At 40.0% G+C, this 11,812-nt stretch overlaps 1 protein-coding gene across 1 annotated transcript in view; it reads left to right on the top strand.

Moving 5' to 3' along the window:
* The first annotated feature begins 550 nt into the window (after window positions 1-550).
* The window catches only part of LOC128831157 (neural-cadherin-like), a 54,887-nt gene continuing 43,625 nt past the window's right edge, over window positions 551-11,812 (top strand). The window contains exons 1-5 of the mRNA XM_054017348.1: window positions 551-680; window positions 2,068-2,293; window positions 6,134-6,338; window positions 7,413-7,524; window positions 11,081-11,330. Coding sequence (XP_053873323.1) covers window positions 551-680; window positions 2,068-2,293; window positions 6,134-6,338; window positions 7,413-7,524; window positions 11,081-11,330 — 923 coding nt within the window. The remainder of the gene's footprint in view (window positions 681-2,067; window positions 2,294-6,133; window positions 6,339-7,412; window positions 7,525-11,080; window positions 11,331-11,812) is intronic.

Below are 11,812 nucleotides of genomic sequence, written 5' to 3'. Positions count from 1 at the left end.
CACTGCAGTGATATCTGTGTAAATGTAACAGGAGGCAAAAAATGAGTCTCTAACTCTGTGTAAGTGATTACAGGCCTCTGAAGGGCAGCACTGGTTAGCCTAGAATCGCAGGTGAAACATAAAACTTATTTGTGGGATCAGTTATCTTAGCACCTTGGTCCAAGCATTTTCCATTTAAGTAGAAGAATATAGCTCTTTCCATGATGTAGCTATAACTCTAGAGGTCTGGTATAATGTGATTATTTACATATGTTCAGTTAAATTATTGGTTACTTTTTATTAATTACATTTAATAAAGCCAAACTGTCAGCAGAGATGTGGATTTTTTTGCCAGAGTGCTTGTCCGTATGTTAGGATGTACACAGTAGGCACTCTTCCATCTTTTACCGGTAAATCAGATTAGAAGATATTAAATGTCCAGTTAAAATTTGTGAAATTGTCTTAGGTATGACTTCTGATTTTGTTTAAATTTAATGTGTTTGCAGACAATGACTGGTATTTGTGTCATGTGACAATTATTGCCCCAGAAGAGGATCTTCTATCCTGGGGTATGTACCCATACCCCTATTTGGCACGTGTTGATCCTGATGCCCGGAAAGGCACTCTGATCTACCAGCTTGTGGCCCATTACCATAACAATGAAAACTCCAGTGTTGGGATAACTTATGCACTTATTGCAGGTAAATCCTTTCGGAATCAACTGATTAATCTGCATGATTGTGAGATTTTTATTTTAGCAATTTCCAATTTTGTCAGTTAATAAGATTTCAATAGAATAGCCTTGTTTAGACATACTGGGTGAAGGTCAGAGGTGATGAGTAAAGTGGTGTAAATTAAACCAGTACATGAGTGTAAGGGAGTTGGTTACTCCCATACAAAGTGACCAGAATCAGGCTAAGGTCTGGCCTATCAGATTAAGAGTCAGACTAAGGGTCCCACCAATCCATGCTGGCTTCTCAGGTCCAGAAATGGCGCTAAACGCTGTGTAGGTGGTCCAGCTTGGATCATTGTCCTCTTTCTCCTCGTCAATCTTCCATCTCTTCTGGGTGCTCTCCTGCTGCCAGAGGAGCTGCTGCTGCTGTAGAATATTCTTCTGCTCCCACATCATCTGTTCGATGGTGCGACAGGCAAAGTCCAATGCCAAATTCATCCAGCTTTGACTGCTGTAATAAAGCCCAAGCAATTGTCCTAGTGCATGGAACGTTGCTGGGTCCACGTTGGCAGAGAAGGAATTAGAAAATGGCACAAGCCCACCTGGAAAGGAAGTATGTGGCAGAGACAGTGGAAACATGGGATTTAAAAAAAATAAAATTCAACCCACTTGACTTCCCACAATTCACAGTGAAAACAATCCCGGGGCTCTCATTGTTCAGCATGCACATGGGATGCCTGTTCCATTCTCAGTTCACATTGTCTGAACACATGGAGGTGGTTTGCTATGAACTGAGAGTGTAGTGTTCTTGGGGGAGGGGTATCCTGAGCTGGATCACCGACACAGCATTCAATACCTTTTGGGGGGGCTGGGAAGCCACCGTGGATTGGTGGGGAAAGGATTGTTTTGCAGATGGGGGCTGACCAGCAGTGGCAAGAGAATTTCAGGATGGGGAGGGCTACTTTTTTTGAGATCTGTGCAGAACTGACCTTGGGAGCTGCAATGACAGCATCCCAATATGCGGTGTCCCATACCATTGTTAGAGTTAGGGTCAGATAATGAGCACATGTCCTAATATAGCTTTGTATACTAAGCCTGAAGGCTGCTGAGTGAGGGCACGAGACAACTAGCTTTAGAGCTAGAGTTGCGTCCTGGGTGTTTTATGTCAGTGCGCAATATTGGGTAATTGGCGCTTGACACAAAGTCCATTGTCCATATATAACATATGTACACTGTCTCTCTCACAATGCACAGTATGGACCAGCGGTAAAATAAAGAATTGGTTTTTTAAAAAAGGGAGAATGTGTAGAGAAAAGTGAGGGATTTGAAGCCGAAGTTTAAAGGTAATGAAGATGCAAATGAATGTTCTTACTGTGATGCCTCTACTAGAATGGTTTTTGTACATCTATTGATAGGTGGCGAAGAGCGATTTGAAGTTGATATGGATACAGGTATTATAATGACAACCGGTTTGCCTTTAACTTGGAATAAGGAATACGTGGTCACAGTGCAGGCCACTGATGAATACGGCAACAAAAGTCCTTATGCCTCCATCTCTATCCTGGTTGGCTCCAGACTTCCCCAGTTTACTAACGTGTCCTACAGTGTGTGTGTCCCTGAAAGTACTCCAGCAGGAGAAAAGTAAGTGGAAGAAAGCCAGGGTCCAGTACTTTGAGAGAAACTTTGTGGAGCACCACATAGTGACTCATTTGCAACCAGTGTTGTTTGTTCATAGGGCTACACTTGAATTGATATTCCTGTATTGAAGTTCAAAAGGAAAATGTGACTCTTTCAAATGGAGGAGCAGCATAGCACAGTGGACCAAGCACTAGGCTGGGAACAGGAAGTATGGGATTCAAATCCCAGCTCTGGCACGGATTTGGCTAGGACAAATCATTACATCTCTGAAATGCCTTCCATCTTCCACCCCTTCCTGTGAAATGCACACATGCCAAACATCTCCCATTAGGAGAGAGGTTCCTTGACTTTTTGTTTCTTTTTCTCCATGTTTTGTACCTCCAAACAGTTTCTCCAAACTAAATGGAGTTTAGTGAAAATTAACGGGTTATCCCTATGGTACTTGCCAAGTGGTTCCTATTTATTGTTTTCAAATGCTGCATTTATTGGAATAAGGATTTTTTTCTTTTTTGCCTGCCTATCTGTCTCAGAGATTGTAAGGATTCGTGTTTGCACAGTGTTTTGAAAAGGAAACATCCTGTGACAGTACCTATTTTGTTATGATGCCTCTGCGGGTTCGTGTAAGCTTTCAGTGTTCTGTAGCTGACGGAATAGTAATGAAAATTATCTCTAGCAGTGTGGCCAATGATAAGTTAATGTAATTGTATTTAATCTTCTCTTAGCGGAGGTTTACATTTAAAAAACCAACCAACCAAAGCCTCTGTTTGTGTTCATGTCCTCTTCAGATCTTTTTAGTTCTGGGTACCTTGACACCAGAAATTTGTAGGCTGATTGAAGTGAACTTAGGAGACAACAAAATTAAAAAGGCTGGGAGATTTGATTCATGAGGAGATCTTCAAAGCTCCACTCACTAATGACAGGCAAGCATGGGACCACTTGGTAAAATTTAAAGGGAGACCATTAACTTCAAAAATCACACTTCTGTCTACCTTTATTTTTACTGTTACAAGTGGCACATAAGATTACTGTGACAAAGACATTAGAGAGAAATACTTTCTATTTTTCCGATGTTCTTGCTTTGCACACATCCCCAATATAGTCAGTTGGTGTCCCACGTCTCTATGGGTTTTTCACTCCACAACAAGGAGAGGAAAAGATTTTAAAAATGTGTTTGTAAAGCCATAAAAATTGGCAAGGAGACTTAGAGGCAGGTGTAGAAAAAGCTGTTGGTTTTATAGGGTTTATAGAGCAAGCTGAAGGTATGCCTCTTTACAGTGATGAAGGGATGAGAAGGAATTTCTGTATGTGGCTGGCTGGCTGAGTTCCTGCTGAAATGATCGATGCTGCTGGGATTGTAGTGATTCATGATGTTAGTGCCTGGAGCTTTAGATAGGAGTCTTCTATTTTAAATCTAAATAAATAAATACCGAAAGTACTCAACTATTTTTTTAATAGACTAGATTTCAAGTTGCCAGGTAAAGTGTGGGGGGAGGGGGCCTATTTTTTCTAGATTGTGAAGAAAATCTTCCAAACGTGTGTTCAGTGTAAACTAGTGCTGTCAATTAATCACAGTTAACTCAGGTGATTAACTCAAAGAAAGAATGGTGATTAATCGCAGTTTTAATCACACTATTAAATAATAGAATACCAATTGAAATTTATTAAATATTTTGGATGTTTTCCTACATTTTCAAATATATTGATTTCAGTTGCAACACAGAATACAAAGTGTACAGTGCTCACTTTATATTTTTTATTACAAATATTTGCGCTGTAAAAATGATAAACAAAAGAAATAGTATTTTTCAATTCACCTTACACAAGTACTGTAGTGCAATCTCTTTATCCTGAAAGTACAATTTACAATTGTACATTTTTGTTTTGTTATATAACTGCACTCAAACAAAACAATGTAAAACTTTAGACCCTACAGGTCCACTCAGTCCTACTTCTTGTTCAGCACTAAGACAAACAAGTTTGTTTACATTTACGGGAGACAATGCTGCCCGCTTCTTGTTTACAATGTCACCTGAAAGTGAGAACAGATGTTCACATGGCACTTTTTTAGCTGGCATTGCAAGATATTTACGTGCCACATGCGCTAAAGATTCATATGTCCCTTCATGCTTCAACCACCATTCCTGAGGACATGCTTCCAGGCTGATGATGCTCGTTTAAAAAAAAATCATGATGACCCAGCATGTTGTTCATTTTAAGAACACTCACTGCAGATTTGACAAAATGCATGGAATGTATTAATGTGAGATTTCTAAAGCTAGTTACAGTACTTTCTTCCAAAATCTGAGAGGGACGAGGTGTGGCGCATGCTTTCAGAAGTCTTAAAAGAGCAAGACTCCGATGCGGAAACTACAGAACCCGAACCACCAAAAAAGAAAATCAACCTTCTGCTTGTGGCATCTGACCCAGATGATGAAAATGAACATGCACTGGTCTGCACTGATTTGGATCGTTATTGAACATTGTCTCCTGCACATGTAAACAGACTTGTTTGTCTGAGCGATTGGCTGAACAAGAAGTAGGACTGAGTGGACTTGCAGGCTCTAAAGTTTTATATTATTTTATTTTTGAATGCAGTTATTTTTTGTGCATAATTCTACATTTGTAAGTTCAACTTTCATGGGAAAGAGATTGCACTACAGTACTTGTATTAAGTGAATTGAAAAATACTATTTTTTATTTTTACAGTGCAAATATAATAAAAAATAAATATAAAAAGAGCACTATACATTTTGTATTCTGTGTTGAAATTGAAATTAATATATTTGAAAATATGGAAAACATCCAAAATATTTAAATAAATGGTATTTTATTGTTTAACAGCCCAATTAATTGTGATTAATTTGTTCAACCTCTTGACAACCCTATTGTAAACAGATTCATGTAAGGCTGGCTTCACTGCCCCTGTGCTGCTGCTACAGAGTAGCTTTGCCAAGCAGCAGCAGGGTGACGCTGACAAGACTGGTCAGTTTTATTGCTGCTATTCAGAAGCCTCTGATCAGCATGGAACTGTAAAGCTTTGAGTAGCAGAAGAGGCAGATGCTGGAGTTAGTTGTATGGGAGGAGAAAGTAGGCTGAAGAAGCAGTAAAGTGATGGAGGCCTACCTGCTACCTCTTCAGAGCTCTGATCATGAAGGTACACAATTCCTCTCCTCTCCTGCAGATTAGAGGAGTAGCACTTCAAATAAAATGGGACATACTAGCCAGAGGCTGATAATTACAATGGAGCCCCAAACAAGGCAGTGACAGTATCTGGTAGAAATCCCAGCCCCTTTCTCCTTCCCAGCAACTCTGGAAGCAGGGGCTGGGTTTCTCACCAGGTCATTGTCCTGGATCTCACTGGTGGGGCCTTTCCCCTCCGTCTTCCATATCTACTTCTGTCTAGTAAGTGTCTGGTTAAGATGTTTTCAATCCCAGCTTCTAAAGAAAGATTAAAAGAAATATATGTAGTTTAGCGACATGATCACTAAGGTAGAAAATTTAATGGTCTGCAAGGATTTGAAGGGTGTAAATACCAAGGAAGGAATAAATGTTTAGTCAGGTGATTGGGAATAATGGGTTGAAATGAAGAAAAGGCAAATTGTTACCCACGATCTGATATAGTGCGGAATAGTGTCCCCAGGGGAGTGGCAGAGTCCCGTCTGCAAGAGTAATTTTAAATGTAGTCCAGATGAAGTATTAGAAGATATTTGCAGGGGCCAGTCCTGCACTTTTCTGCAACTGGGCTATGTGGCATAATCTGCTTTCTGTCTCTACCTTCTCTGACTCTCCTAGTGAAACAGACTGTAAGAAGTTGGCTAATGACTATACTATTGTTCTTCACAGAGTAGCGGTTGTGGAGGCTGTTTCCTTCCAGAGCCGGCCTCTTTCTTATACTCTGCTGGTGAACCCCAGTGGCCTTTTCAGCCTGAGCCGGGAGAGTGGAGAGCTCAGTTTGACCCATATAGTGGATTATGAGAGCGAGCACCATCTCTATCACTTTCTCGTGAAAGTGGTGGAAGCTGAGAGCGGACTTAGCAGTGTAACTGAGGTACAATGAATCACTTGGCTTTACATGATTACAATGAATCACCTTACTATAATAGCTATTTCCTCCATCAAGATTGTATTTAGTGATCTCATTACATACACTGATAATTAAATAACAACACAAAGCTGCCTGTAGATTGGGAGGGAGGATGGTTTTATTGTCAAGGCAGAGGACTGAGAATCAGATCTGGGTTCAGTTTCTGGGTTTGCAAAATATTTCCTGTGTGACATAGGCCAAGGAACATTTTTATCTTTGCCTTAATTTTAAAAACATAATCTGTTCAGAAAAAATGGGTTTGCTGCTTTCTTACTCACAGAGGTGTTGTGGGAACGAGTTCGATAATGTCTGAGGGCAGCATAGAGATATTACAGTAATAGGTGCAATAAATACCTAGATACTCAGACTGAGAGATGTATGACTGTGATGCATTATGAACTACAATGTGCTGAGCAAGTGCTAAGCAAAAATAGCAAAAATGTGACAAAGTATCTATAATTTTTCCTGATCCACTTGTGACTCAAAAGCCAAAGTTTTTTCTATAACGCTGGTTTCAGATTGAAACATAACATTTCACGCATTAAGATATAAGAATTGATTTTTGAGTCAAAATTTTAGATTTTGAGATTTTAAAAAAATTACATTTTTTTTTAATGAAAATAGGACACTTCCAATGGAGTGGTCCTGATTTTGATTTTTTTAAAATGGCAGAAGAGGGAATACCTTGCCTGAAATTGGACTAAGTTGGTAAAGTATAAAATGTGAAAAACCTTCTGATTTTGAGGTTTGCAGATTTCATAGCAAATATTTTGCAGTGCTACATTGTACCGAGAAATTTTAGCGCCCAACAAACATTATTTTAACATGGAAATGAAAATATTTTGTAAAAGTAAATGCACTGAGTGATCAGATGTGAGTGAAAGGGGTAAAAACTAACAAGGCTGACTAAAGCCAGTACATCAGTGCTCTCACACATTTAATTTCTGGGAAGCAGCAGGTCAGTTCTGGTAGGCCTCTCTTCAGCAGACACCTATCATTTTCTGTTTAGTCTTTTCTTCTGTTCCCTGTCCCATACAGGTCATAGTTCACATCACTGATGACAATGACTGCTCTCCAGAATTCCAGCACTCCATTTACAGCAGTGACAACATTCCTGAAACCATCCCAGTTGGCACATCTCTGTTGCAAGGTGATCATTTCTCTACTACCTCTTATTCCATCTTTTCACAAGAATTAACTTGTGACTGTGGGGTCTACATAATCTGATCAGTTCAAGTGTTTACCATGCCTATCAGCATGGTATCTGAGTACCTTCCAAAAGTGCATTAAAGGATGTGACCAACATCTGTCATATGGATTTTTGTTTTTCTTCTTTCTCTCAAGAGGGAATACTGTTTGTGGATTTTTATTGTGTGTATAATGTGCTGTGTGGCATCTTTCTTTTTAAGTCAGGCTGAAGAAGTGTGCCTTGCACTTGGAATGGAAAGTGGTGAGGTTTGAGTGCAGCTCTTATATTCTGCAGGAGTTCAAGCCATAGTCATGGACTGACGACCCCCTGAGAAATCTCTGTCTCCTACAAAGATATCTCCTATGCAGTAGATAGTTGCATTGTTCCAGAGGAGCAGAACTGTTGACCTTCTCCCAGAGCTTGAGATGACCTTCTAGGTATCTTGAGCCTAGACCACTGAATGCCTTGAAGAGAAGACTGAGATCTTGAACTTGAAACAATATTCTATGGGGAATCGGTGTAGCGAGAGGAGGACAAGTTTTATGTGCTCATGGTGACTTGTGTGGCTGAGAAGGCAAGCTGTAGCATTCTCTACTAGTTGTAGTTTCTTACAGGCTGACTGTTTTGTGCCCAGCACCCTATATAAAGTATCAATGCAGGGACTCGGGGACATCAGCAGTCTAAGCCTCTTAGACATATACTCAAGGAAGGAATATCTCACCTCCCTGATGTCTGGAGGTGAGGCCTGATGCCCTGTAGGCAGGGAAAGAATGTCATTCTCTGTCTTTAACAGAGTGGCAGCAAGTAAAATAAAATATACCGTCAGCATCTCTTCCATTTCTGCAGCACACCCTCCCAGACATATGAAACCCTTCCTCGCATGGGACCTCTTGCAGCTGACTGCACATCAATCTAGGATCACACACCATTAGTGACGCTGATTTAATTTGGCCATCTCTTGTCTTTAATCAATTACAGTTATTTTTCTGTTTCACACTCCAGTACGGAAAGACCGAAATCTCTTCAAACAGGCATGCACTGTGGTTTGTCAGTACACATGGCATTCACAGGTTTTGTAAAGTAGGTTTTACCATGGTGTAGTCGAATTAAAATGTGGTGAAGGAACAAACTTTTGAAAAGCACGTGCAGTATATATTGCTATGCATGTGGTTTATCGTTCCACATTGTGTGCCTTAGACATGCGTATATTGTTACTTTGAATATAAACTTGGAGTGCACAAGAAGATAAAAGTGAAATAGAAATGTCAGCTGTTGAAAGTTTAGAGCTATAGAAAATATCTATGTACCAAAATAGCATCATAATTGCAAAGATGTTATCAGCCTAAATTTCGTATACTTATGTTACAAATAACATCATAGATTAAATCTGAATGAATTGTTCAGGGGTGAAAGTAACTTAAAGGATCTACCGGTACGCTGGAGTCCTGCGCAGGGTGTGTGGCCTCAACCAGAAGAGGCGTGGCCTCAACCGGAAGAGGTGGGGCCTTTAAAGCCTCGGGCCCTTTAAATCACTAGCCTGGGGAAGCCGGTCCGGTCCAGCATGGCATACTGGCTCTTGCTGGTACACTGTACCAGACCATACTGGCTTACTTTCACCTCTGGAATTGTTTATGAATTCAAACATATTATGTATTAATTCAATGTTGCAGGAAATTGTTTATCTGTTAAGCTGGGGGGTTAGATTTAATGTAATGAAAACATTTATATTCACAATATGGATTTAAAAAAATCTCTTACAATAAAATTTTAAAAAATGTTGGAAGCTACAATAGTGTCCTTTTTAAGTGAAATGGAGTTATCTGGACCTAATAACTTACAAAAAGGTACATATGGAAAATATATTTCTACCTGCTATACCTTAGCATTTCACAGGCTTTCACTGTTCACTTTAATGACTTTTATTTTTTCCCTTTTATATTTTGAGTAAATAGGTCTGTTATCATTGTTCCTTCAATACTTATTCTGTGTTTTCATTTTGAATAAAGCAACAGTTTCCATCTGTTAGTTTAAACATTGCAGATGCATGCTGCTTGCTCTGTCAGAGTGCATCTGTATCATCACATTTGGATATTCTGAAGAAGTGTTTAATTTTGAGATGAAAGCCTTCAGATCCACCAATTGGATTAATGAGTTGGTTTAAATTGATGCCAGCTAAGTGTTGGTGTGAGGTGAAGCCTCTTCATTTGGTGAGGAAAACAGCATGGCACTTAAGAGACAGCGCTAATCTTTTAAGATCACTTTTGGTACAACAGTGTAAACTCCAGCTCTTTGTTAGATTGACTTGCCTGCCTCTGAACAGATGGGGCATTGAGTACTGTGAATAAACATTTACCGGAGAAGAACATTTAATCACTCCTTGAACCTGCAGAACTGGAATTAATTTGCAAACTGGACACCATCAGATTAGGCCTGAATAAAGACTGGGAGTGGTTGGGTCATTACAAAACCTAAACCTAATTCCCCCAATAGTAATTTCCCCTTACCATTATTCACACCTTCTTACTCTGAACCTGTCACACCTTCTTGTCAACTGTCTGAAATGGGCCATTTTCAATACCACTTCAAAAGTTATTTTTCCTCCCTTAGTATCCTGCTGTTAATTGAATTGTCTCGTTAGACTGACCTCACACTTGGTAAGGCAACTCCCATCCTTTCATGTATTTATACCTGCTCCTGTATTTTCCACTCCATGCATCTGATGAAGTGGGTTCTAGCCCACGAAAGCTTATGCCCAAATAAATGTGTTAGTTTCTAAGGTGCCATAAAGACTCCTCCTTGTACCTTGAAGCAGCAGGTAATTAAAAAGAATGTTAGTTATCACGTAGCTAATTACATTTGAAAGGCATCCCCAGAGAGAGTTGGGGGTGGGGGGGGGGGAGAAATGTCAACAGTGATGAACAAAGCCCTAGTCTGAGCATCTAGACTTGGTCCTTGACCCAACAGCGATTGCTTAAATAAATAAATAAAAAAGCTGACTCCACAAACATAACAGAAATGAGTCAAAAAGCCCTTGGCCCTCAGGACTCATCGACAGCTCCTTTCTTTGTGCTGCAAGGAGGCTCTCTTGGAGGCAGCCTGGACCTAGCTCCTCTTGCAGAGAATTGTTGCCCTATTGAAGTCCCAAGCGTTTCTGTCCCCTTGCTTCCTGTTTGTCCCGCTTTATACTTTGGCTTGCCCTCATTAGCTACAGCAGCGGTGGGCCTCTCTCCATAATTGACATTTCTCACAGATGAGCTGGGGGCAGCTTTGATTTTGCTATCTGCAGGCAGGGAGGGTTCTTAACCCCTTTGTGCTTCTGAGTTTTGCATGGGGTTTGTTGTCCCCATCACAGCAGAGACGCTATTTATGGCTGATATTTTTCTAACTGCCTATTGATTGTGTGGTAATTGCCAGTGTTAACTACTTATACAAACAATGTCATGCTGCATTCTGGAACATTCTTCCATGGTAAACTCATGTCTCTGGGATCAGTCAATTTTTTTTTTTTTTTTTTTAGTTCTTGCGACAGACTGTGACTCTGGCTCCAATGCTGAGATCACCTACTTCATTCAAAGCACTGACTTTTCCATCACGCCTGAAGGGGTCATCAATTCTCACCAGCAGCTGAACTTTGAGCGAGCAAACCATATGTATGAGTTTGTGGTCATAGCTGTGGACAAAGGCCATCCTCCTCGGACAGGAACTGCATCTGTGCGCATCAGAATGACTAATGTGAATGACGAGGCACCTGTGTTCTCTCAATCTGGGTAAGCAGACTTTAACCCTGGATTGTTTTCTGAGTTGCAATTTGTACTAATAATCCTGATTACACTTATATCCTGCCAGTTAATAAGCATTTACTTATGTTCTGAGCACTCTTCACTACCAGTGAAGTCAGTGGAATAACTTACATGAGTATGTGAGGGATTGGACTGTAAAGTTCTAGATTGTAAGACGTACACACATTAATTGTGACATAGCACATTGGATCCTTAGATCCATTGTTACATACAGAAATAACATAATTAGGCTGTATTTAATGGAATGACTGAAAGATCTAACTTCTAGGGGAATATTTTTGTATGTGTGGGTGCCTTGGATGACTGGCCCTCTAAACACCTGAGCCAGAAGGAGAGGGTGGGTATGAAATGCTTGATCAAAACAAGTGTCAAAAAAATAACCTTCATTAGATTCTGTTTAGTTAAAATGCATTTTTCCCTCTGTAATAAATTTAAATTCTTTTTTTGTC

Source organism: Malaclemys terrapin, chromosome 2 (genome assembly GCF_027887155.1).
Source record: "Malaclemys terrapin pileata isolate rMalTer1 chromosome 2, rMalTer1.hap1, whole genome shotgun sequence".
In the NCBI taxonomy this organism is placed as follows: Eukaryota; Metazoa; Chordata; order Testudines; family Emydidae; genus Malaclemys; species Malaclemys terrapin.
Note: the sequence above shows the minus strand (reverse complement) of the source record. Positions and strands in the feature narration are given on the sequence as shown.